This window comes from Nicotiana sylvestris, chromosome 10 (genome assembly GCF_000393655.2).
Source record: "Nicotiana sylvestris chromosome 10, ASM39365v2, whole genome shotgun sequence".
Classification (NCBI taxonomy): Eukaryota; Viridiplantae; Streptophyta; class Magnoliopsida; order Solanales; family Solanaceae; genus Nicotiana; species Nicotiana sylvestris.
The window spans coordinates 162720757-162748019 of NC_091066.1; the positions used below are offsets into that span (position 1 = coordinate 162720757).

The 27263-nt window shown below is 36.3% G+C and overlaps 4 protein-coding genes across 5 annotated transcripts; 2 read left to right on the top strand and 2 right to left on the bottom strand.

Moving 5' to 3' along the window:
* Nucleotides 1-1468: 1468 nt before the first annotated feature.
* Nucleotides 1469-9559, top strand: LOC104238517 (tRNA(adenine(34)) deaminase, chloroplastic). The gene is made up of 4 exons (XM_009792891.2): nt 1469-5251; nt 5337-5424; nt 5952-6079; nt 9095-9559. Exons 1-4 carry the CDS (start codon nt 1659-1661, stop codon nt 9366-9368), a joined length of 4083 nt encoding a protein of 1360 aa, XP_009791193.1. The 5' UTR covers nt 1469-1658; the 3' UTR covers nt 9369-9559.
* Nucleotides 9560-10855: 1296 nt separating this feature from the next.
* LOC104238519 (lysine-rich arabinogalactan protein 19) lies at nt 10856-12021 on the top strand. The gene is made up of 2 exons (XM_009792893.2): nt 10856-11581; nt 11700-12021. The coding sequence occupies exons 1-2, from the start codon at nt 10856-10858 to the stop codon at nt 11790-11792; spliced, it is 819 nt and encodes a 272-aa protein (XP_009791195.1). The 3' UTR covers nt 11793-12021.
* Nucleotides 11896-15545, bottom strand: LOC104238518 (uncharacterized). The gene is made up of 4 exons (XM_009792892.2): nt 15304-15545; nt 14240-14375; nt 13410-13538; nt 11896-12156 (listed from the first exon to the last, which is right to left on the bottom strand). Exons 1-4 carry the CDS (start codon nt 15465-15467, stop codon nt 12049-12051), a joined length of 537 nt encoding a protein of 178 aa, XP_009791194.1. The 5' UTR covers nt 15468-15545; the 3' UTR covers nt 11896-12048.
* A 486-nt stretch (nt 15546-16031) lies between these two features.
* On the bottom strand, nt 16032-22009 carry LOC104238520 (phosphate transporter PHO1 homolog 1). 2 transcript variants are annotated; one of them, XM_009792894.2, is made up of 13 exons: nt 21587-22009; nt 21187-21490; nt 20274-20682; nt 20127-20175; nt 19965-20036; nt 19314-19488; nt 18251-18371; nt 17896-18145; nt 17648-17797; nt 17400-17552; nt 17035-17313; nt 16809-16945; nt 16032-16385 (listed from the first exon to the last, which is right to left on the bottom strand). In XM_009792894.2, the coding sequence occupies exons 1-13, from the start codon at nt 21830-21832 to the stop codon at nt 16295-16297; spliced, it is 2436 nt and encodes an 811-aa protein (XP_009791196.1). In that variant the 5' UTR covers nt 21833-22009; the 3' UTR covers nt 16032-16294. The 2 variants fall into 2 exon arrangements, with proteins under 2 accessions (XP_009791196.1, XP_009791197.1); XM_009792895.2 differs by having other exon boundaries at nt 19359-19488; nt 21587-22008.
* Between the last annotated feature and the right edge of the window lie 5254 nt (nt 22010-27263).

The window sequence follows — 27263 nt, forward strand, 5'->3', positions numbered from 1 at the left end:
GAGAGGTCAAGAAAATAAGAGGAGGGAAAATGGTAACAGAGGAGGGAGAAATACAAAAAAATTCTTATTTGCTGATCTTGGAGCTACAATAATATCTTTAATTCAAGGTAAGCCCATAATTTTGGGCCAACACATTTTGATGGGCTCGAGGTCAGCCCATTGCTTTATGCTAATATTCACATGACTTTAACTTCTGATATAAAAAGAAGAATTAACCTGAATAGCCGTTCATCCAAATACTTAAATTTAATATAGACGATGGATGTATAATATAAATATAATTTATATTATATAAATTTAATTAGTGTATAGTCTATATATTAGCTAGAAAAAAATAATAATGAATCCGACCGGCTATTTGTGTAAAAATACCTTCACTTGTCAAATCTTCGAACTTCAACACCGATTGCTGGAGTTGTTCCTTATTTTAGTTGGAAAGAATTAACCCAAATAGCAGACCACCCAATCACTTAAACAAAAAATAGCTAGTGGAGGTGTAATATATGCATAATTTGTGTATTATAAGTGTATAATCTATGTATATAGCTAGAAAAAGTAAACAATGAATATAGTCGGCTATTTATGTAAAGATCCGTTTAGTTGGGGGCAAAAACATCAATTTATAGCCTGTTTGGCCAAGCTTCTTTTTGGCCAAAAGTATTTTTTTTTTTGCCAAAAATACTTTTAGCCAAAAATTGAGGTGTTTGACCAAGCTTTTGGAAGGAAAAAAGTGTTTTTGAGGAGAAGCAGAAGCAGTTTTGGAGAAACAAAAAAAGTAGCTTCTCTCCGAAAATACTTTTTTGAGAAGCACTTTTGAAAAAAATATACTTAGAAGCAGTTTTTTAAAGCTTGACCAAACATTAATTGCTGCAGAGAAGTGCTTTTCAAACTAATTAGCCAAACACAAATTGTTTCTCACCAAAAGTATTTTTGAGAAAAGCACTTTTAAAAAAAACACTTCTCAAAATAAGCTGATTTTTGCAGCTTGGCCAAACGGGCTATATAGTCTAATTTAAATGGACATGTGGCTACTTTGCTAATATATCTACAAAGATGGCTAAACTCTAATAGCCGACTCAAAAAGTGGCTAGCCCACCCATTTTATAAATAGTATCGGCTGATTTCTGCAGATGTCCTCTCTTTAGGTTATATTTAGATTTTATCCCTATTTTAAAAGTTATGCAAATATAACCCTTGAGAAATTACCTCTTCCGGATAACTCTACGGGTATAATATTTATTTATGTAATTTTAGTTTTCTCACAAAATATTAGATTGTAATCTAACGTTTAACTCGCATAAATTTTTGCCAATGATCTAATACTTTCTCATAAAATTTTCAATTTGCGTTAAGAGAATCTTTAATTATGGTCTAAAAGGTCCTGCAGCTACAAGGTAAATACAAGAAAGATTATTTACTAAACATCTGATAAAAATATTATGACCCGGTGCCCATGTGCTGGTTTACAATTTTAGCCAATTTTTTCCGGTGACAAAAATTCCTCATCTCTCTCTTCTCCAATCTGATCCAACACTATTCAACTTGGACTCTCTCTCTCTCTCGTTCTAGCCACCACCTTTTCCAACCTAACAGAATCTTGAGAAACTAATTCTCATTAAGGTAATTCTTAATTCTTTGAACAATCTTTTTCTTTAGCCATGTACAATGTAAGTTCAACTCTTACACTAAAGTGTAATAAAGGGTCAGCTTCATTTTCATCTTATGATCATTCTTATTGCTTAACTAATAGATTTAGTACACACCCTTTAGCTTATTCTTCCTCTTTATCATCATCATCATCATGTTGTTCTTGTTGTGCTACAAATGCTATATACAGAGTGCCCATTTGCCCTAGTTCTTTGTATGGGCTGAGACAATCCACTTTAATCCAATGTAAAAAACTGATCTTGGGTGGTTTTGATAGATATAATTCAAGATTTCAAGATTTTGATATTGATAGGGAGTGTTATTATGACAAAGTTTGTTCCTTTAAGGAAAATGGTGTGAGTAGAAGAGGTGGGAAATGGGGTAAGGGGAGATATAGGTGCTTGGTGTTTGAGGAAATGAGTGAAGGAGGTGGTGTTTCGGAGTTCGATGAGGCTGAGGTTATGCTCAGCTTGTTGACTGAGGATGTGGATGAGGCGTTGTTTGGTGTGAGAGAGAGAAATGGATGGTCATCTAAGATGATAGAGGCGGAGAAAAGAAAAAATGAAGGTGGTTCGAATTATGTTGTTAAGAAGAAAGGGGATAAGTCGGGTAGTGTGGGGAGTAAGTTGAGGTATAAATATGAATCTGAAGTGATTCCATCAAGAAAGGAGGAGAAGAGAAGGGAGGAGAATAAGAGGGAGGATGAAAGAGCATCATTTTTAAGGAGAGAGAGTCGAGGAACAAACCGTAAGGAGGAAGAAAGAGCTTCCTTGTTGAGGGAGAGTCATAGAGATCGAGCAAGGGAAGATGAGAGGGCCTCAGTGTTAATGAGAGAGAGTCGAGGGACAAATCATAAGGAGGAAGAAAGAGCTTCCTTGTTGAGGGAAAGTCATAGAGATCGAGCAAGAGAAGGGAGGGAAACATTGTTGAGGAGAGAGAGTCGAGGGACAAGGCATAAGGAGGAAGAAAGAGCTTCCTTCTTGAAGGAGAGTCACAGCAAAAGAACAAGAGAAGAAGAGAGGGAAAGTTTGTCGAGAAGGGAGGACCACTGGCAGAGACTAAGGAAAGATGGCTCTAGCTGCTCATCGTACTATTCTGCTTCTTCAACAAGTGAGCTTGATAATGAAAGTGAAATGCAGATTGAGGACGAGCGCTTTGAGGAAGAACCCTCAGGGAAGCATGGAGGAGAGTTAAAGAGTGAAGGTGTTGCTCGATATGATGGAGTGTACGGAAGAGATCAGAAATACACTGCTAAACAGGGGGTTGTCTCACGGAAGGACGATTCCATAGTGGGATTGTATGGTGCAGCTGGTGACTGGAGAAAGAAGTCAGAGAAGAGGCTTACTGACATGTCAATTGAGGAGACTGCCTCAAGAAAGGAATCAAAGGAGATGCATTTGAGGATATCTCAGATTCATGGAAGTAGTTCTGAACAGGTTTCTGGTTCCTCCAAGAAATACGACGGTGCAAAACAAGAATCAGCTTCTCTTACAAAATTTGAGGGGCAGACAAGTGGACAACATGGGCAAGCAGGACAATCTAATACAAATATGAAGTATAAACAATTCGTGGATACATCTGAGAGTTATGGCCTTAGATCTAGAACTGCTTATGGCACAAGAACATCTGTTCATGAAACAGAAGAAACCTCCAATGAGGCTTTGAGTCAGATTCAGCAAGCAAGAGAAGAATATAGTAAGAAAGTTGAGAGCATCATAAAGGAAGATGAATATAGGAGGAGAGCACATAGGCTCAATCAAGAGTCTGATATTCAGAAAAATGACATTAAGAGGGAGTCAGCCATTGAACGAGTCTCTGATACTGAACTCAGAAAGAAGGTATCAAACGAGCACCACCAATCTAGTCAGATCACTGAGTTAGTGGAGTTGAGAGAAGGAGCTGAACAATTAACTAAAGTAGACGAAAAAAGAACTCACGTCTCGCATGGTAAATCAGAGACAAGGATGAAAAACCAGGAAGATTATACAAACCTCGTCAACAAGTCATCAGTAGAATCCAAAGAGCACTCCTCCCAAGCCAGAATAAGAGACGCAAGAAGCACAAAATCAGTAATGGAGTCTCATGAGAAAAAAACTGTACTGGGCGCTTCGAGTACGTCTATTACTCATTATAGTGACACTACAAGTCTTGAAGTAACAGAGGCAAACAAAAGAGAAGTGAAAGCGTCTTCCCAAGTCTTATCAGGACGCTCATCAATTATGGAGTCAAAGAGTGGGTTTCCAGCTCAAGAAGTTTCTGATTCAGGCATAAAGAGAGGGTTTTCACTACAACACGAACACATCCCAGATAGGCCTTCACAACCTCAGCACAAAACACATGGTGAATCCAGAAGGGATGAGGTTCTTGGCCTGCCTTTGAATTTCCCATCCCATGAAGATGCACTTGGTTCAGCTGATCGATTGCAGAAATCCTCGACTCAGTATGTTGGCGAATTTGTAGAGAAGGTCAGGCATGAGATTTCAAATTCCGAGATTCTGAAGGAGACGAAGACCTCTGAGACAAAGTTAATTTACGAGGGAGAGCAGCATAGTGAAAATTTTTTAGGCCAACATGGTTCTGGTGATTCTCAATCAAATGAGCACGAATCAAGGCAATCCTCTTTGGTTTCAGGGGCAAAGGGACCTTCAGATGAAATGTGGGATGTAACTGAGCCCTCTGTCAGGGAGCCTCCGGAGATAGAAGTGCCAGAGGATGCAGACAAAGAACAAAAAGCTATTGTCAAGAGAAGTGGTAGGTCCTTGTGGAATATTATTGGAGATGTTGTTCAATTGCGATGGATGTCACGTTCTGATCGCCATTCTTCGACATCTAAATCTGGTGGAAGGAGCTCACCTAATCAATCCACAAGTAGTGAAACATGGTTTTCTGGTCATGAAGCAGAGGATAACAATAATGAGAATGCAAAAAACAAGAGAAGGCTGAACCAAGAATCTGCATCTATAGACCGGCATCGGCAGGAAAGGTTGAACCAAGAATCTGCATCTTTCCGGCATCGGCAGGAAATGGTTCGCTCTCATAGTCATGAAGAAGCATCCAGCTCATCAAGCTCAAGGGAACATATGAAGGGCACAAGGGTGGAAACATCAGCTTCACCAATTGTTTCAGAGAGCATTTTACCATCCAAAACTATTGCATTGCCTTCTGCTGAAGACACCCCTTGGAAAAACTTCGAAGGTACCTCTGGCTCAATTGTTCCAGAAGGAGTGCTTCCGCTTCCTTCAATTCAGGTGAGAAGATCACCCATTATAGAAGAAATAACAGAAGCTGGACAGGCTGTTCCATCCAGCAGTAGCGAAGGGCAAGCAGTTTCAGAGACAGCCGCTGTCTTTAGTGAGGTGTCGGGGTCTAAGGTTAAAGATGCTGAAATGAGACAGAGAAGGTTTCTGAGGTCCGATCAATTTGTAAAAGACAAGTTTGATGAGTGGGAAGAAGCATTCAAGCTTGAAAGCGAGCAGCGGAAAATCGATGAAATATTTATGAAGGAAGCACTAGTGGAAGCCAAAAAGGCTGCTGATAACTGGGAAGTACCTGTTGGGGCTGTGCTGGTCCATGATGGAAAAATAGTTGCTCGTGGATGCAACCTGTAAGTCATGGTGGCTTATGCTTTTTCCTATTTCTTCTTTTGTCCTCCTTAGATATTGGCTTTCACATAAAGATGCATGTTTCAGTGTGGAAGAACTGCGCGACTCTACTGCCCATGCAGAAATGCTGTGCATACGTGAGGCTTCAAACACACTTCGGACATGGAGACTTTCGGTAGTTCTTTACACTTTTATACTCTCTTAAAGATTAAGTGAAGATGCCTTCTAATTTTTATGGCTACTGTATAGGTAGGAAAATTAGTGGGATTTCACTGGGTCGTTGTTGTTGTTGTTGTTGTTGTTGTTGTTGTTGTTGTATAGGTAGGAAAATGGAAGCAGCACTATCAAAACTTTTGTACTCTTTTACTAAAACTAAATTTAGACGAATGCATTGGCAAACAAGGAAAGAATTATATTAGGCAGACATTCAGTAATACTTTGTTAAATGTGATGTACATGGGGGTTGAATATGATAAATAGATTTCAACTTTAGGTTACCATACACTCTTTTCTTCTTTGGTGCGCTTTAGTTTTTTTGTGTGTTTTGATACATTAAACGATTTAATTGACACTTAAATACTAACATGAATCTGGTAAGTAAAGTAAATAAAAAAAGGAGAAAGAGTGCAACAGTTGCATATTCTTTCCCTGAACATCGAACTTTTCTTTGACCAATAACTTTCAATTCTTTTCTTTTTACAGGATACCACACTTTATGTAACACTTGAGCCGTGTCCTATGTGTGCTGGAGCAATACTTCAAGCTAGAGTTGATACTGTTGTATGGGGAGCTCCGAATAAGCTCCTAGGGGCCGATGGCAGCTGGATTAGGTAAGCAACATCATACATTGTTCATTCAATAGCTTAAACAGTCGTCAGTTAGTGATTTATCATCTACTCTGGCAAGGCTTCGAAAGTAAGAAATGGAACACATAGTTCTTAGTTTGTAATATAAAAAACTTTTGAAATTCATTCCTGTTCGGAACTGGCAATAAACCATAGGAACAGGTTCCTATGGCAATACACTCACAGCAGTAAACGATCTTATTAGACCCACCAAAATAAGAAAGACAGGATCTTTCAGAAAATGGGTGCGTATCAAGATTATATCCTACTATAAATCTCTTTTTGTTTCATTCATTAACTTTCTGAATTATCAAAAATTTCAAGTCTTTTAAGATAATCATATTTCTTAATCTGAGGATTTTATGAGCTCACGGAACAGCACTTTTTTGCCTTTCTTTCTGGCAGTACCATAGTTTGCTTAGATATGATGAATATTCACAGTTTTCTATGTTGATATATGCTGTAATAGTTTTCTTGTTTCGTGGTGTAGCATCTAGAATAATTTAATTGTTTTGCTGCTTTTCAGAAACGTTACATAGTTATGATTTATTCTTATTTTCTCTAGTTAAAGAATAAAATTCAAAATATGGAGTTGAAGTTTCATTGGTCCTCATGAAGTCGTAATTTTAAACCTCTTAGGGGTTTGGTTTGCAGTTTAATTATATATGGATTATATACAAGGATTATTTATGCGGTAAATGAGAATGAATGAATTGTTACATGGTGAATTTTTATGGGTGGATTGTAATACGGTGGTGAATAATGCTGCAGTGGCTGTTATGCAGAGATTGCCTGCTTTAAAGGCACTTTTGTCTTTAGTTGTCTTATCCTCGTATTACAATTTGCAGAGATTACCTGCTTTAAAGGCACTTTTGTCTTTAGTTGTCTTATCCTCGTATTACAATTCTTACTTCACATTCTATCCCGTATAAAATAATCATAGATTCTCGTATAAGTTATACTAGTATTGTTACTTATAAACAAAACAAGCTATACAAGTATTAGTAATATGATGTTTGGTTTACAGTGTTAAACTCCACATCCCGGTATTAAATGTCGTATAAGTTATGCGGAGTTTAATACCTGAAACCAATTGTTGAATTAGCTTTATGGAGATCATATCAGTAAATTTGAGTTCTATATCGAGAACCAAACACAATATAAGTAATTTCGAATTTTATACCAGGATTGAACATCCCTATCCCTCAAAGCAAAAACCCCTTTAAAGTGTCAGTCATGTTCTTAACCGTCAAAATTCTTCTTATTTATATGTAGTAGTTACATACTTATATTAGTTCATGAAGGAAAAGTGAATAAGTATGGATCTGGAAGTTGTGTTGTTTTTCTTCTTTATCGTTCAAGTGAATAATTATAAGGATGTTTGTCCTAAAAGACTTCCTAGTGTGTCCATGTTTTTCCTTGATGTATTATCCTCTCCCAAAGTCATGCGTGTAAGCATTCCTCAAGTTCACCTCTTTCTTTCTCACCCAAAGACATGTGGCTAAGCATCCCTCAAGTTTCCCTAAATGCAGCTCTCTGTACTAGTCAAATACATAGAGTGGTGTAAGTAATGTTCAGGTATTCTTCCAATTGTGGTTCCTTTGTTTTCGCCGTTCGTTATTACTTATTTTTCTTGCTACTTCCCTGTCACGACCCGGATTTCTCACCTCGGGAGTCGTGATGGCGCCTACTAATGTGAGCTAGGCAAGCCAATTATTGAACCATCTACCTTTTTACCAATTTTATTCTCTTTAACAATTACGAAGAAATAACATTTAAATAACGAAATATAACATAAGCGGAAGAAAACAATAAGCCATCGGAACATGAATATCTATTACAACTGTTTTGAGTCTCGACTACCCAGAATTGGTGTCACAGTTTCACAGACGGTCTAAGAATACTACAAATAAAGGTCTGAAAGAATTAATTACAACACTGTTTCTGGAAATACATGTAAGAAACAGGAAAGTAGATAGAAGGAGACGCCAAGGCCTGCGGACGCCTACAAGACTACCTCGGGTCGCCTGATGATCAAGAATCAACAATGTCACTGCGGTCCGAAGTCCACAACACTGGGGTCTGCACAAAAGAGTGCAGAGCCAAATCAATGCAAAAGTCAATATCCCTGTCGGGCGGTATACCCGGCAGGTTTGAAGGGAATACCTTCGGAAACTCAGCCCATTTCTTTCCCGCCGTATCGTATGGCCCCGCCTGAGTTGAAAGAGTTGAAAGAAAAAGTTGCAAGACTTGCTTGAGAAGGGTTTCATTAGACCCAGTGTTTCACCTTGGGGTGCGCCGGTGTTGTTTGTTAAGAAGAAGGATGGGTCGATGAGGATGTGTATTGATTACCGGCAGTTGAACAATGTTACGATCAAGAATAAGTATCCATTGCCGAGGATTGATGATTTGTTTGATCAGCTTCAGGGTGCTTAGGTATTTTCAAAGATTGACTTGAGATCTGGCTACCATCAGTTGAGGATTAGGGCATCCGATGTCCCTAAGACAACTTTCCGCACTCGGTACGGGCATTATGAGTTCTTGGTTGTCATTCGGGTTGACAAATGCCCAACAGCTTTTATGGATTTGATGAACCGAGTGTTCAGGCCTTATTTGGATTCGTTCGTGATAGCCTTTATTGATGATATTTTGATATATTCCCGCAGCCGGGAGGAGCACGAGCAGCATCTTAGAGTGGTTCTTCAAAACACAAGAGGGATGCTGAGTATATAAGTTAACAAGCCTTAGACCCTAGTGACACGTTTTAAACCCGTGAGGGCCTAGGCCCAGAGCGGACAATATCACTAGCGGGCTGGGCTGTTACATTCCCTTAGCATAAAACAAGGTTAAATGAATATTTCTATGTGACCCGAAATTGGATTGCCTATCTTGCCACGTTCGCTTGATATTTGTGCGATTAATAGTACGTGCAGCTCACTGCAGAAGAAACTTTGTATTTTGGTTTTTGAGGTAAAGGCCTTATAATTCATAATGTTTCAGGCTTTTCCCTGATGGGGATGAAGGAAGTGGCTCGGAACCAACAGAAAAACCTCCTGCTCCAGTTCATCCTTTCCACCCAAAAATAACAATCAGGCGAGGCGTGCTAGCATCAGAATGTGCAGATGCAATGCAGCAATTCTTTCGACTAAGAAGGAAAAAGAAGGAAAAGAAGTCAGATCCTCCAACACCACCTTCATGTCTTCCCATTTCAAGCCATCAGCCAAAGTTTCTCAGCAAGATTCACGACGTGTTTCATATCATGTTCTGCTTGTGATATTTTTTTCTGATTTATCTTGCTGTAAAATTGTATTGATAAAACTCTTCTTTCCCCGCTCTTCTTTGCGTGTTAAAGTTCAAGATCAAGTCAACTACTTCTGTTCTTTTAACTTCATTCTAATTAGACAGGATCAATATGTATTATGTGGCCAAACCTCTGAATTAATTAGCAAATTATTGTCATCAGGATTAGAGTTGTAGTTATTTACTTCATGCTCTAAATACTAAGGACTTAATAGTTAAGAGAAATGGAAATTGCCACATCTATTGCATGACATGAAAGAAAGAAAGGAACCTGTTTTCACAAGATATTTGATTGAGACTAGGTACCAAGGTATAGCTAAAGTGTCAAAATCAAGAATATCAGTAAAAACAAGAAAAGTTGGTGGTATTTTGTTAACCTTAACTCTAGTTTCATAATCATCCCTTCTTGTGTTTGCATTGTTTATTTAGTAATTCAATCTGCCATGTTTATTAGCACCTCAGATTAATAATCATTAATTACAATTTTGGTAAATAAAAATTATTAAAATATCTAACCACCTTGCCTTTGCTGCATAGCCAAGTATAAGCATCCACTAATCATTTCCACACAATAAATGCAGTTCATCCAAACAAGAGCATAAAATTGACCAACATCATGAATTTTAGTAAAAGAGGGACTCAACAATTATCATTACTACTTTGCTTTTCCTGGAAGAAAAAACTTGCTAAACAAGGGAGAAAAGTATTATTAGTACTTTTTCTTTGCAATGATGCATAATAAAGTTCTTTTTTCATGTTCTAGATACGTTGGGTAAAGCACTTCCTATCAAAATGTTCATAATAAAGTAAATTTCACTTAAATGAACTATGAGAAGATCCCAACACAAGTTTCTAACTGAACCACCAAGTCACCTACATTTGGTTCCTTAAAGTTTATTCTTTTTATTTTATTTTTACCCGGTGTCCGGTACCTACATTGGGGCCCGGCTAAATCCGAATTCGCGCCGGAAAGTCCCACATTGGGGTAAAACGCTCCATAACAAAGGCGACTCCACACTCGGGGGTTCGAACCCGAAACCTCTGATTGAGGATGAAGGAGTATTTACCACAACCCTTGTTGGTTTATTATTTACCACTCCTTAAAGTTTATTTGCTATATAGATTGAAATCATTTATAACTATTTAATGATAGAAAATAATAGGCTAACTAAAAAGCATGACCTACATACTCCTTTATGCTTGAGATGGTAACTGATAGCAATAGATGACCAATACTATATTTTCCTATAGACTGCAAATCTTCTGATGCAGAAACATACAAGACATTAAGCACATTTTTGGTGTAAATATTGACAAATGATGATAGTTGCTGTAGCATTCACATCAAACTATGTTTCCCCTCAAAGCATGTCCACCAAACTCTTTCCTTTCCAGAAGTAAAATAATATTGTTTTGTTGCATATAAGTAGAGAGCTCCTGACAATCAACTCACTACACAAAATGGCTTCCTCTCAGTTTGTTTACCTTTCCACTTGCTTTTGCATTTGGCTAGTGATGGCTAATGCACAAGCACCAGCAGCATCACCATCTACACCTACAACCACACCTCCACCTACCACAACACCAGTTGCGGCATCACCGCCACCTTCGACACCTCCACCAACCACAACACATCCGCCTTCTACGACTCCTGTTGCACCATCACAGCCACCAGCAACTTCGGCAGCACCTCCTCCGATATCAGTACCTTCACCTAAAGTTGCCCCAGTCTCCACTCCAACGACCCCACCGCCACAACCTCCATCAACTCCACCGGTCTCAAGTCCATCACAACCACCTGTAATGCCACCACCCGCTCCTGTTGCTTCTCCACCGGCACTCCCGCCAGCTTTACCTCCACCTAAGATATCCCCGGCACCAGCACAACAGCCACCATCACCAGCACCTTTACCACCACCAGTATCTCCACCTAAGGCCCCACCAGCACCAGCGCCGACACCAGTCACTCAACCACCAGCTCCTCCACCAGCTATTGTATCACCAGTGGCAGCACCAGAATTAGCACCGTCACCAGCACCAGCTCATGGCAAGCACAAGAGAAAGAAGCACAAACACAAGCACCATCACGCGCCAGCACCTGCACCAACTGTGCCAAGCCCACCAGCACCACCAACAGTCCAAGAATCTGTGGAAGTGACACCAGCGCCATCACCTACTATGAATTTGGTAACGTTTCCATTAATGCTCCTGTCTGGTAACCGTAATTATTCTAATAAAACATAGTACAGACACATGTACAGTTCTAATATGATAAATTCACTTATTCTCTCTCACTTGACTGCAGAATGGAGCAACGGTTTTGCTGCAAGGAAGCAGATCTAGAATGTGGATGAACGCTGGTTTGGCGATGACTATTCTTTTGGCCATCATAATCTGAGTTTCCCACAGATCTTACATGAAAAACTACTATATGATTCATTACCAGAAAGAAAATTTTGAAATGCGATGGGACTAATTATGTGTTTAGAGGAAAAATAATGTGGAATATTATTGTCATTTTTTTATCTCACCAATATTCTTTTCGTCAAGACATTTACATCAATGTAATTGACTTTCTCTCACCTACAAAATGGCACTATCAATACTATCACTCTCTTGCTGGATCCTACACGTATATAATCCATAAGCTTCAGTCAATCTTGATCAGCATCTGTATCCATATTAATTTCATCCTTGAAACTGTACTCAACCACAAGTCCAAGGTTGTCAACAAATTTATGATACTGAGAGCACCCTGAACACTGAAAGGAGAATCTTCAGTTAATACCCAGTCAATTTGAAGATTCTTTGATAATAAAAAAGGAGAACAAGAACAGAGGCAAATAAGATAGCTTTACAGACGATATGCAAAACTCTATTACTCATGCTAAACCAAAGGACCAAATGATTGACACAGTAAGCAGTCAAACACTATTTTTTGTAACATAGACAAACATTGATGCTTCTGAGAATGCCGAGATGATGGAAAATATGAAATGTGCTCAATAGGCTTAGTAGGTTAATCCTCAAGAGGCACCTTTTACTTTTCTGCACAAGAAAAGCAAACACAAAAGGTGTTTTTCAAGGTCCCTCACCGCTCACTCAAGGAGTAAGATGTTTAAAGGGATCAAAATAAGCTGTGATAGCACAAATTAGACAAATAATTGTCACGATTGGTTCTGAAACACCGATCCAGTGATCAGACTTAGTTATATTCGAACCAAAATAAATGATTGACTTGGTAATGGAATATTCTCACTGAATAAGCACAATACAAGGGGTGTCCTTCGTACAGTCTAAAGAATGTATAGACCATAATGCTCCCCTCCCCCCCCCCCCCCTGTTTTTTTCCCTCTTTTCTTCATTACCTACAAGTATGAAAGCAGAAGGAAATATCCAATACTGAAATCTGGGAGGTTAACAGACTTAAACAACAACAAAATATTACACCTATCATTTAGACTACAGTGAGTTGTAGGCGTTGTTATTTCACTTAAGACAATTGTTAGAAGTACTGATGCAAACAAGATGTCAAATACTTAAATCTTGGAATTGTAGTTGTTAAGTCTGAATCATACATGATAAGTATAAGGTCACCATTAGCATCCAACATACTACTGAAGGAAAGTCACACCTGATAAATGTGCATGAGCTAAAAGTTATTTTATTCACGGAATAAGGTAGTGTGAAAGATCCCATATGTCTCTTACAATTGAGTTGGCTCTGATATGCCAATCAATATTTGTAAGCTTATATTTTAACCAAATGTTTTAGAAAAGATAGTTCCAATGAAGAACAAATGCAGCATTGTACAAAACAAGTTCTAGTAAGGCGATTACCCATTAATACCTTCAACGGTTAAATCACCCATCTAACAGTTCTAGCCTTAAAAAATCATGGTGAACATACACAATTAAGGGAAGTTATTTTGGTTTTGCTATTACTCATAAAAAGTTTAGCTTGGCTTTGCAATTATCAAAAGCTTAACAGCACCGCACACACTCAAACCAAGTACCTGTATAAACACTGTCCCTCTTTCATATGCTAATCTGTTTATGAGTCTTTGTGATCGAACACCACAAGCATTACATGTGAACGTCACTAATAGACTTCTTCTTGGTAGTTTCAAGTTAATAGCTGCTTCCTGCCAGAAAAAAAAAATGACACTTAAGTGGCCAAAGAGCAAGTAGTAATTCTTTTAATTGCAAATTAGAAGATCTAGTCATTCTTCGCTAAATATGGGGTCTAAACGTCACATCTTCCAAATGAAGCTAAGTTACTCTTTTCTAAAAATGAGGTGTCTAGTCTAGGTGATAACTGACAACCATGCATCAAAAGCCAATCTTCCCATAAAACTAGTAAAAAAGAGGAAGGGAAAACTTAACTCTACAGAAAACAAACCAATAGAGACAAACAAACACTCTTTTACAAAGTGCAATTCATAAACTAAGGATTGCTTTAACCAGTTAAGGTACAGAGACAAATATGTCTCATCTTTATATCCCATCAAAGTATGTCTGTCTCTAACTAATTGGTGCTCTGTGTATGCGGAAGTGTCCAACGGCGGAGCTAGCATTGAAAGTATGGGTTCGGTTGAACCCAGACACATTGGTCCAAACTCCGTATTTGTAAAAGAAATCTATTTAATATGTACAAATTATTAACTAAGAACCCAGTAACTTAAATGTGCTAGAATTCCGAACGCATAGACTTCAAAATCCTGGCTCCACCTTTGGATGAGTCTAGACTCCAGAGGCTCAAATATTTCCCGTAGCTGTTGGCCTAGATATTCAATATCGTTTGTAAAAAAATTCATAAAGAATGCAAAGAACGGCAACAATGTACCTTTGAAGAATCGCTTGAAGAAGAAAAATTCCCAGATTCTGGATGTGTTTCAGAACTATCTTCCACTACGCAAGAAATCATTGGAACCCGGAACAAATGTTCCGATGCTCTCCTACTCCCATGAATAGTACCAGACCTGTTATATAAAAATAAAACATAAACATAGCATTTAAACCATCACAATCCTCATACATTCTACCTAGTATGACAACAACGACACCGACAATGCCGCCTCAATCACAAAATAGCTGCGGTCAGCTATGCATCCTCCATATACATTTAGCTCATATATCCATTCCACCCGATTTGGGCCTGTTTCATTCCACTACTCAATTTTTTTTGTTCTGAATAATACAATAACAACACTAACTGCGCCTCAATGAAAAACTAGTTGGGGTCGGCTATACATATCCTCTATATACATACTTTTTCCAACTCTATATACATTTTGCTCCACTTGGACCCGATTCATCCCACTACTCAGCTTAACTAGGTATTACATAGTACAACAACAGCTACTACTACTACCACACTTGGGGCCGGCTATACAAATCATCTATATCTATTCCACGCCATTTGGGGTCTGTTCCATTCCACTACTTAGTTTTACTTAGTTCAATATAATACAACAATATCAACTACTAAGCCTCAATCTCAAACTAGTTGAGGTCGACTATACGAATCATCTATATCTATTCCACTTCACGTTTACCCATTTTCCACTACTCACCTCTACATAGCAAAGTTCAGGTTTTTTTCTTTTAACATCCAGTAAAGTTAAGATTTTATACCAACTACAAGACCCTTTTCATTCCACTACTCAATTTTACATAGTAAGAAAAAAAATTCTACATAGCAAAATTCAGATTTTTATACCAACTACAAGACCCTTTTCATCCACTACTCAATTCTACATAGTAAAAAAAATCTACATGGTAAAGTTCAGATTTTTTTCCCCTTAATAACCAATAAAGTTCAGATTTTTATACCAAACTAAAAGATGGGAATAAAAACACATGAAAAAAGAATGGAATTGGAAAAAAACATGGGGCATAAAAGCTTACCTTGTGGATTTGATACAGTAGCCATAGAAATTAGGTCTGAAGGAATGAGGGAACGAAAGAGAATAAATGGGGACATGGGTTTTGATGCTGGTAACAGATAAAGAGCAAAAAGAATTTAAATTATTAAAGATTTTACTGTTTCCTGTTATGGATGTTATAGCCATAGATGAAGGGGTTTTGAACAAAGAGAGCAGAGGTTCTGTGGTAAATGGAATTTTGTAGTTACTAAAGAGGACTAATATGGATTCCGTTGGAAAGTCTCACTTTAAAATATTTTTAAATATTTTTTTTTAATTCTTATGACTTTTATTTTTTTAGAAGTGATTAACAAAAGATTCAAGAATTGAGAAAAGGAGTTTAAAGGAAAAATAAATTATATTTCAATTGTTTTTAATTTTTTTTAATACCATCCTCTTAACAAATTTAAAAGATTGAATTTCCATGTGCATGTGACAAATTTAAAAGGAACTAATTTCTACTTGGTTATATATTACAAGAAAGAAAAGAAAAGGCTTGGATATTAATTTACAACTTTTATGTTTTTCTTTTTATAGTGTGCGATAAGATTTTACTAATTGTACAGTTTTCTTGCTCAAAATTCTGAAATTTGTGTTTGCAGCTTGCGAATTACTAAAAACAAAAAATAAATAGAAAAGAAAAGAAAAGAAAATGATGATAATATTAACATTGTTCTCATTCCAATAGTATAAGCATCAAGCAATGAGATGTGATAAGATAATAATTCGAGATTGACGCAAAAAATAGGGCGTCATTTTCATTCACATTAGAAGAATGTTTTTAGTTTACAAGTGTGGATTATTTCCTAGAATATAACATATTACATAGGCCCAACCAAAAAACCAAAAAAAGAAAAGAAAAAGAAAAGAAAAGAGAATAGAGAACAATTTGACAATTTTATCAACTTGTTCAATGAGATAAGGGTCATAAAAAAATAATTTTGCATGACCCTTATATTGCAAATTGGAATAATTCAATCTTGTTCATCTACTTCATGAAAAGGAAGTGGCACTGTTTTAACAGCTCTAAATTTCCCTGCATTATTTAGATGCTCATTCTCCAACCTGTTCACATTAAAAATAATGTCCATTAAACAAAATGCCATTTAACTTGTATATATTGACAGTGTAATTATTTGTTATCGGTATTAATCTTTGAGAAAATAAATAGAAGGACAGCGCGGTAGCCGATGCACTAAGCTTCCGCTATGCACAGGGTCGGAGAAGAGCCGGACCACAAGAGTCCATTATACGCAACCCTACCCTGCATTTCTGCAAGAGGCTGTTTCCACGGCTCAAACCCGTGGTCGGTGCACTAAGCTCCCGCTATGCACGGGGTCGGGAAGAGCCAGACCACAAGAGTCTATCGTACGCAACTTTATCCTGCATTTCTGCAAGAGGTTGTTTCCACGGCTTGAACCTGCGACCTCCTAGTCATATGACATCAACTTTACCAGTTACGCCAAGACTCCCAGAAAATTAAAGTACCTGTAAAAATTCCATTGCCCTCTCCTAATAACTTCAAGGGCTGCTAAAAATAGCCCAGTTACTCTGTAGTCTACACTTCCAAAATTATAATGCAGAACTGTTTGTAACCATGCTAGCCTCAGTACAAGGTTCAATCCCTGCACATACCAAATTTCTTATATCAACCCTTAATATTTTGTTATTGCTTTAATTAAACTTTTTTGGATAGGAGGATTAGAGTTAATACCATGGAGAAATAGTAATAAATTTTTCGACGAAGCATTAATTCATTCCTTAACCACGGATTCTTGGAATGACACTGAAGTAAGCCCCAATCTTTAACAAAATCCCAGTATAATTGATACACAGTTGCAGCACTTGACATTACTACAACTAAGCAAAGCCATCCTATATTCTTTTCTTTTTCATATGCAACTTTTGCTCCTGCAGCTAACATTGCAGACACATATTTTCCAAGATTCACTAGGTGGCTTTTGTGTCCTTCGTCGAACCATCTTCGTGCACACTGCAAATATCAGAATCGATTAAAATTTTTAATGCAAATCATATGAATGTTCAATGTTAAATCTTGAAAAGGTAAAAGTATCAAACCTGCATTGCTCTCCAGTAGTATGGTAAGAAAGAAACTGCATAAGCAAGGTCTCTATAATATTTTGTCCTCATGCAATAACCATAATCTTGAGTTTTATAGCTTCCAGTTATGTAGTAACATGCTACATATTCAAGGTTTCTGAGCATTGGAACCTGTTTCGTAAACGAAAAATTTACATCAGCAAATGTTTGATATGTCACAGAACTGAAAAAATACTATACTTGGTATTTGCTGATTTCTTGCTAACCTGGCTACAAAGTTGATCAGCCATAAAGAAGTCTAACATGACAACCTTATACAGAGGTGATAATATGATGTTCCTTATAACACAAATGAAGCGATAACGGCTAGATTTGTAAATGATGTTGAATGGACACACCAGCAGCATAATGAAGACCTGTTGTTAATAATTGTGATTAGTTCTGCATACATTCAGTACAAAAGATTGAACTTTTTGGTCAGATTGTTTTGACTAAATAATAGTGAGAAAATTACCAATAATAAGAGGCCAGGGATTGCTTGAGTTTGATTATAAGAGTATCCTTTTGCCACAAGTGTGAGATGAAGAACAAGGACCCCGACAACAGCACTCATCGATGCAGTACATATGAGGAACACATCTCTGTACTTGAGTTCCTTAGTTTGTGCTAGCTCAAAGATGAAGCTATAGTTTACACGAGTTTTTCGCCACATAAATATGTTGCATCCATACAGAAAGAAGTGCAAGAACATTAAGCTGAACATGCTGCACAATCATTAGTGTAAATCTCCATTAGATGTTTGAAAGAAATTCCAAAGATCTATTGGTTAAAGTACATTTGACATATTTAAACTATAATCCAACACTTGCCTGAGAATAGGATAAATAGTTTCCATGTATATTGTATCAGATTGAGGTTTATACATTCCTGTTATATGAGCCATGATCACATATCCGACGAAAAGCGCTAGGAAACATCCTGTGAATAAACCTGTTTTGAAAACCAATCAAGAATCAAATATAGTCAGTATCCAGTTTGGTAATGTGAAACTATATCTAATATCAAATCTTGTTTCCTTTTTTCATTGTTCTTTCAACATTAGACCAGTGCCACAGGTTTCATGTTATGTTGGTTTTTAAGATTTTTAGGTCACTGGTTAGAGCCCATGGATACAGCCTCTTGCAGGAATGCAAGGTAAGGCTACGTACAATAGACCCTTGTGGTTCGGCCCTTCCCCAATCCGCGTATAGCGGGAGCTTAGTGCACCGGGTTGTCTTTAGATACATGACACAACTCATATCAGTCAACAGTCTTGATTTTGACAAACAGGAGATGTACAAAACCTTAGAAAAACTAAGCACTGTTGTCTTTTTGAACACTAAAGGGTTATTTAAAGTTTCAACATTTTTGGTCAATAACATTATAATGGCCTAAAATGGGACTTCTTTGTCCTCCACTTCTGAAAAAGGTGGACCCTTAAGTCTACTTTTTTTGTTCTTCAGGTGGTTAATGGCTGATTCAAGTCCTACTTACAGGACAGGATCCTTTTTATGTTGATCACATTTTGTTTTTATCTGGCTATCCTATAAAAGAAGTGGTAACTTGGACAGAATCCACTTATGTATATTATCTTGGTTATTTTCTTTATGTACTTTCAATTATGAACCACAAGGGGAGCTTTGGCGTAACTGGTAAAGTTGCTGCCACGTGACCAGGAGGTCACGAGTTCGAGCCGTTGAACAGCCTCTTGCAGAATTGCAGGGTAAGGTTGCGTACAATAGACCCTTATGATCCGGCCCTTCCTCGAACCCCTCGCATAGCGGGAGCTTAATGCACCGGAATGCCCTTACTTTCAATTATGAACCAATTGTTTTCATGGAACTCACCAATGAAAAAAGGTAACTGCATCAGACTCGTATTTTTGGAACTCACCCATAAAAAAGGTAACTGCATGAGACTCTTTTTTCTTGAACTCACCAATAAAAAAGGTAACTGCATGGGACTCTTTTTTCTGAGCAGGTTTGAGGTATTTCATAGCCTTCTTTTTATCATCTTCAGCAAAGTGTTTGATAAAAATCTTCTCAACATCATCAGCCAACTTCAAAGCCTGTGTGACAAATATAATGTGTTAGACAACCATATCTTTCAAATCTAGCCATTGCTTGTGTGGAAAAGCACTTCTTTTTTTCTCTTTAAGATATGACCACTTAATACTTTCTAAGAATAATCTGCTGATGATATTTGATAAGATATCTATTTTCACTTAGTGTCCCACATTAAAGGACATCCCGATGCACCAAGCTCCCGCTATGCGCGGGGTCCGGAGAAGAGCCGAACCACAAGGGTCTATCGTACGCAGCCTTACCTTGCATTTCTGCAAGAGGTTGTTTCCACGGCTCGAACCCGTGACCTTCTGGTCACATGACAATAAATTTACCAGCAACCTGTGCCCCACATTACTACATCCAATCATCTTCCAATAATCAAACAATGTCATGCTGCTACATTTTCATGTTCAAAAAGATATCTTTTAAAAAGAAAAAGTTGAACAAATAATTAGCTTTCTGATTTTATTTATTTTACCTTATCTGAGCTGTTGAAGTAAGAACTCTCCACAACTCTTAAATAAATAGGAAGAACTTGTTTGTTTGTAACCTATGAAAAGAAAGAACAAAAACAATGAGAAAGTTAACTTGGCCATAATAAACAGTAAAGTGAAAAAGTTGCTAGTAAAAATTTACTTACTTTGTCAAATTTCTTCAAGATTTTTACAAAAGCTAGCATGTTCAAGTTCCTGTAAAGATTTCAACAGTGTAAATTGTTTTGCCATCTCTATTTTGCAGAAAAAAACAATCAACAATCAAACAAGAAGTTAGTTTTCGCGCAACATACCTATAAGTTTTAAGGAATCCTAGTCCTTTGTATAGCTCAATAAAGGCTCCCCTGATCATCTTCTCCGCGTGTTTTAGCTTCGTTCTATTGATGTGCAGTTTTCGTCCGTCTGTGCCACATTTCTTGGAGGATTGATTGATCATATCATCCCTAAGCAAATAAGATATAGCTGAGAATGTTCGCGTTGGATTCGTTAGAGGAATGTGAATCTTTAAGCTTTTCCCCTGGATATTGATCACTCGTTCGGATAGGCTTTTTGATTTGCTGTCTTCCCTCTTGATACTAGTTGATTTTCCTAGTTCACTTGATCTTGGAGAGTCTGTCAATTGTCCATCATTTTTATTAACTTCATCTATTGAATTCTCTATGTCCTGTTCTTGCTCTGTTCTGTCTTTTGTGGACTCTTCATCTGTTGCCAATTAAATAAATGTTTTAATTCAAAAATAGGAAATTATCATTAGATGAATGCAAAGTATAAAAAGATTCTCAAAAGAAATGAAAATGAGTATTACTCCTTAATTTATGTTCAATTATGAAAATGCAAACATAGAAGGGGAGCCTTGGCGTAAGTGATAAAGTTGTTACTATGTGACCAGGAGGTCACGAGTTCGAGCCGTGGAAACAACCTCTTGCAAAAATGCAGGGTAAGGTTGCATATAATGGACTCTTGTACTTCAACCCTTCCCCGGACCCGTGCATAAAGGACTAGACTGAATACATATCAAAAACATGAAACAGAGTTAAAACAGGGGAAGCTAAATTATGTAAACAGAATAAAGGACTAAAATAGAGACATCTAAAACATAAAAACAGAGTGAAAACAGGGGAAGTCTAAATTATGAAAATGTAAACAGAAGCTAAAATGGAGACATCTAAAACATAAAACAGAGTGAAAACAGGGGAAGCTCTGTACCACAAGAAATGATGCCTGAAATTGACTCGTCTTCTTTTAAGTTTTGGCCTGAAGAAGTTCCTATATCATGATGTTGTTTTAATGCAGCTTTTAACTCAATGAGAATCTCCATTTGCTTCTTCAATGACTCTCCTCTTTCTACAAACTCTTTCTCTTTCGTCCGAAAAAATTTGTTCACTTTGTTAAGTTGAAGATCCAAGAGTGCAAAAAACTCAGCAGCAGCCTCAGTATCAGCAAATTGCTCCAACACTTCAGTCTCATACAAATCGCCCTTACTTAACGTCTGTGCAAGCTTCGTATGAACCTAATCACGATCAAAATCCAACACGTTCCACGTTAAAATCAAGAAAACACTTAGAAAAACCAATCAAATGTACAGAAGGAGAGAAAAGATGAGTACTTGAATGACACCATGTTCGCGACGTTGAGGTCCAAAAAATGGCAATTTCCTAATAGAGGAAATAAGATCATTGGTAAAACAACTATCTTTGTTTTTGTTTTTGTTTTTGTTTTTGTTAGTTGCATTATTGTCAGTATTGAGAATAGGGATTTTCTTGAGGTCTTTTTTGAGTTGCCAATAATCAACAAAAGCTTCTTTCCATTCAGGAACTAATTGCCCTTCAAATTGTTTAGAAAACTTCACCATTTTTTTGCAACAAAATTTTTCACAAAGTGCAAAGAAAATGGCAAAGGCAAAAGTGATGAATGAGTGAAGTGTGTTTGGAATGAGGAGAAAGATTGAAATATTTAAGGAGAGGGAAAAGGGATTTTTTTTGTAATATGGTACAAGATTCTGAAGAGGCACAATTCAAATAATATCCAATGGTTATCCTATGCTCTTTCCACTTGTGATATTACATTTGATATAAGTGTTTAGATTCGCCAGAAAAATGAACAAAATATTGCTGAATGTAATATGTATATAGTATATGAATTCTTGGCCAAAATGTGTTGTTATGAAATTTATTTGAAAAAGGTGGGACTTTTATTTGCATTCAAGGGCGTGGCCTAGTGGTCAATGAAGTGGATGAGAATCCTGGTACGAGGTGGCAAGTATTCTGTGAAATTAGTCGAGGTACGGAGGTGGCAGGTATCCTGTGAAATTAGTTGAGGTACGCGCAAGTTGGCCCGGACACCATGATTATTAAAAAAAAAAATTGGGAAAATTTAAAAAAGTTGAGATCATATGAGAGAAAAAGAGTGGGTCCTAAGGCCCTTTTTAAGCTAAAAACCAAAATATGGTACTACCTTTTTCTCCTTTCGTTCTTTTTTTCTTTCTTTTCCTTTTCTTTTCCCTTTGTAATTTCCGTTATGTTCTTTTATAACTTTTCATAACGTTAGAAGTACATCACGTAATTCACACATAACTAGTCATGAAGAAATCCACCACAAAGGGGTGTCTTGAAATGGTTGAAATCCTTCCCCTCTTAAAAATAGATCTTATATTCGAGTCTAGGGAATGAAAAAATCTTGATAGAAAACAATATTCCTTTTAATGGGAATTAAACGTAGCTAATCCGAGTTTAGAATGGTCATGCCAAAAAGAGAAGTTACAAAGAAATCCAACAAGTAGCAGGAGATTAATTAATATTTGCTGCCGATATAAATTTTTTTTACACTATCGGGTCATCTTTATATGTTGTAGCTGGTAACCTACCTTATTTATAAGATTGCAAATCTAAATATTGATGTGCCGTCATTGTAAATCCAGGGGCGGATATAGGGTCAAATTAGGGTGCACGTGAACCCGTGGTCTTTCCACTAAATTAGGTATTTTATGTAAGTGTTTTCCTAGAACTAATCTAATATTATATGATCGTCCTCATGTTAGCTCCTACTTAAATTATGTTTATTGTGTGCATGTCTTGTTTTCATTTTCAATAAACCCGACGAAATGAAATTAGACGTTTAATTAAAAACAAGTGAAATTACACTAGCAAAAAGCACGTGCTTATGTCATTAAGAAGAAACTAAATCGGAACACTTTTTCCTCATTTAATTATTAATTTACTAATCTAAGACCTTCTCTTTTTAGCATGCAATAAGGAAGGAAAACTTGATTAAGATCATGAAGTTTCAGTTAATTAGTCAACAATTCTTCATTGAAAATATTGCTTATTGGCCCAATAATTTACATAAACACATATAGCTTAATTCTAATTAGACCAGACTGATTTCCACTACATTGAAGATAACAAAAATAGTTACTTTATTATTTTCAGTAATGTTACCCATCTTCCCCACTTTCACTAACAAAAAAGATTTTGTTTTGTTGTATAAAAGTTGGTGTTATTGGCATTCAATGTTTAAAATTTAAAGGCCATATTTCCAATCAATGCTTTTTGACAGCCTCTTTATTGACCTCTTATCTTTTTTTGAGAAGTATAATGGCCCATCAAAATTTATTACTTACCAATGTTGATCATGATAAGTAATTTTAAATATTAATTGGGTATCTAATTGGAAAAGAAGTTTCTAAGTGAAATTTGCCTATATAAGTAGGACTACTATCTTAACTTATATACTTGAAAAACCTCATTTCCATTGCACTTGGCTGAAAGATCAGTCGCATAAGTCTACCGTACGCTGAATTGTGACTAAACGCCTCTAAATTAGAATCCGGACTAGAAGATGCATGCGCCCAGTCGTCACTTGCCGACTCGCAGTAAAGGGCTGGGAGAAAAGAGACTCCTTTTTTGGCTCTTCGTTTCTCCCAAATGTTTAACCAAAATCTAAGCTCTCAATGATGGACATACATTACTGTATAATGTTAAATTGATATTTCCATCAATATTTCAAATGGTCTAGTTGGTATTTGCGACTTGCTATGCTGTGAAATTCCATCAAACGATGTTCCATCGAACTTCATGGTCAAGTTAGTATTTGCGACTTGCTATGCTGTGAAGTTCCATCGAACGAAATGATCAAGTTGGTATTTGTGACTTGCTACGCTGTGAAGTTCCATCGAACTTCATGGTCAAATTGGTATTTGCGACTTGCTACGCTGCAAAATTCTATCAAACTTCTCATAAAAATACAAAAACGTATCGTCCACTTCATACAATTTGTTTGGCTTGTTGCAACACATATTGTCTTCAGGTGAATAAATGGTCCCACAAGGTCATGGGTAGTCATACTTTACACATTTTGATGTCGCTTATATGCCCTAGAACATTTAATTATAAGGTATATAACTTGTATAAAATGTTTTTTACGCTAGAATTTGATGAGTGTTATGTCCATATATTATTATATATATGTACACATGTATATTAATATTGTACATATTTGCTTTGGACTAGTTTCATAATTTTTCATATTCCTTTTAGCAATTTTCTGTTTTTATTTTTAAAATATTCGTGGAGCTTGTGCCTTACTTATGATTATTTATTGGCAAAAAAGTGCCAACTTATGCCCCATCTTTTAAGACACTACTTTCCATTATATTTTACTTTCTTACTTTTTGGTTCACTATCAACCTCAATATTTTATTTAGCTTCAGATTCTTTAAAACTTAATCATTAACAAATAACAGCATAATATGATAAAATATATACGCAAAGGCATGGAGTGAGTGTAAGTACACGTGATTTCTAGCAATAATTTACTGTTATAAGTTATCTCAAATTAAATAATCTACCAGAACAATTAAAAGCTGCACTATGCATATATACGTACTATCTAATACTAAGTTTATATCAAGCATATGATAAACTTAATTAGCCAGCCGACTAATGATATGAGAAAATTAGTTAAGGGAATCACTAGATTAAGAATGAGTAATGGTTTTGGGAATATAATCCAAATGGAGCTAAGTGATTATAAAATCTTAATTATTTAATGATAATAAAATCCCTTGTTAAAGTTTAACTTAATAATATATAGAGAATTTATAATGACAACTTACGTCTAATGGATCTACTAAAGGTAGTATAAACTCAGCATATGCACTTATCTACATATACATACATTTCCAGATCTAGTGCGAGCTTTCTATTTAATTAAGATAAAACCTACGTAAAAATAACCCAAAACGAGCTTAAATAAGCATATATTTAGTAACCAGAATCAGCCCACTACTGAAATAAAAAAGGGAATTGGTAGATATATAAGTGATTATATTAGTTGGGAATAAAATCTTGACGAAATATTATAAGTATGGATAAGCATCAAATATTTGAAATATTTGTTGCTCGGAGCCTTCAAAAATATTATTGTATCTGTGTCGAATCCTGTAAAAATACATCACTTTTTAAGGATTCGACACGCACCCGACTAAAGTTTTCGACTGAAAGAAGTTATCGTCATGCTGGAAGTACTACTACTAGTCTGAGCAATACGGCAATATTGTCGTATCTGTGTCGAATTCTTATTCCGTTGGACATCTCTTTGATCGTTCTTTCGGCATTTTCACACGCAGCAACAAATTACAGATCAAGTGTCTCGGCTATAAAGCTCCATTTCTGTGTCAATTAATGTTTTTAAATGTTGAGCCCCGTCAAAGTAAGTAAACAAAATTGAAAATACTACCATTTGACTGGGTGATGTATTATATGTACGACAATATTTGTTATGACGTGCAACAACTTTCTAGTCATTTGGGATGGTTAATTTCTAGAATCTTGTAATCACATGAATGGGCTCTGCGTTGTAATTCGTAAATTGCGCGTAATAAAATGGTACAGTTAAAATATAGTACTATCATTTAACCGAAAATTGTTTAATATACAAGATTAACGATTGAAGTTTTACTTTTACCCACAAACAAATGAAATAAACCAATGTTGCCTTATCCTTCATTGATCAATCTCACTTGTACTTTTCTTCTCGTACAGTATCATCCACAATGTAACTATACGAGATTTGAAAGTCTTGTTTAAGGGAAGAATTTCGAGACAAGTGTTATTCTGCCACTTGTGTTTTGCTTCTTCGCGAGATTGTTCTCTCGATATTTTATATCCTCTTTTACATAGTGGATTGCTCATCCCGCCATGAACATGGTTAATTGACCAAATCACGTTAAATGTTTGTCTTTTTTATTGTCTGATTTATCGCCGTTCAAAATTTGTTTTGCTAGTTTCCGCCCGAAAATAAGTTCTTGGTCTTCACTCTTCGATCGAGTTGACTCCAAACGACTTAGTGCTGACCAGAAAATATTTGCCACGTGTTGACTCTTTTGTCGGTCATGTGTCGTGTATTTTTAGCATCTTTGGTCGTTCTTTCGGCGTTTTCACATGCAACAACAAATTATGGATCAAGTGTCTCGTCTATAAATCTCCATTTCTGTGACAATTAATTCTCTAAAATGTTGAGCCCCGTCAAAGTAAGCAAGCAAAAAAGACAAATTTTGATGGTCAAGTTTTAAATCAATTGTTGACCGAGGCAGATCCATGATTCAAAGGTTTTGGGTGCCAAAATTTTTGAACGTAGTCATATTACAAGTTATTTTGTCTAAATAAGGTATAAACTTAATCGGTTTGGTTTATTTGAATTTCGGTTCGGATTATTCGTCTTTGGAGTTAATATAAACAAATCGATCGAGAAAAAGATTATGTAATAATTATGATAACTTGGAAAAAATATAAAAATTCAACTAAATCATGCATTTTGTACAAGAAAAAAGGCTCGTTATCACTTTATATTTAGATACTTAAAACAAAAACTTATACTAATATACAGATATTTTTTAATTTATATTTTTATGAAAATTAACTCACTCAATATTATATACAATTGTCCTACTTTACAGCAATCTGACAACAAAATAAACTTCCATCATTAATTAAAACAATAACTTATTCAAGGATTCTTTTTTTTTTTCTGCAAATAGATTTTCAGAGTTGTGGTCCTGGAGAAAACAATTAATTTTTCTTTATCGATTGATAAATCAAGGAGGAGTTAGGAAAGTGCAACAAGGGGGATTTCTTTGAATAGATTTGTCAAAGATTTTTTTAAATATATTTTCTGTTAAATATTTAAAAAAGAAAAAAGAGAAAAGAAATTTCAAAATAAAGTAATAAGATCAAAGAAAAAACAACAATTAAGGATTCAAACCCCCACCGTTTGGGTGAAAATGG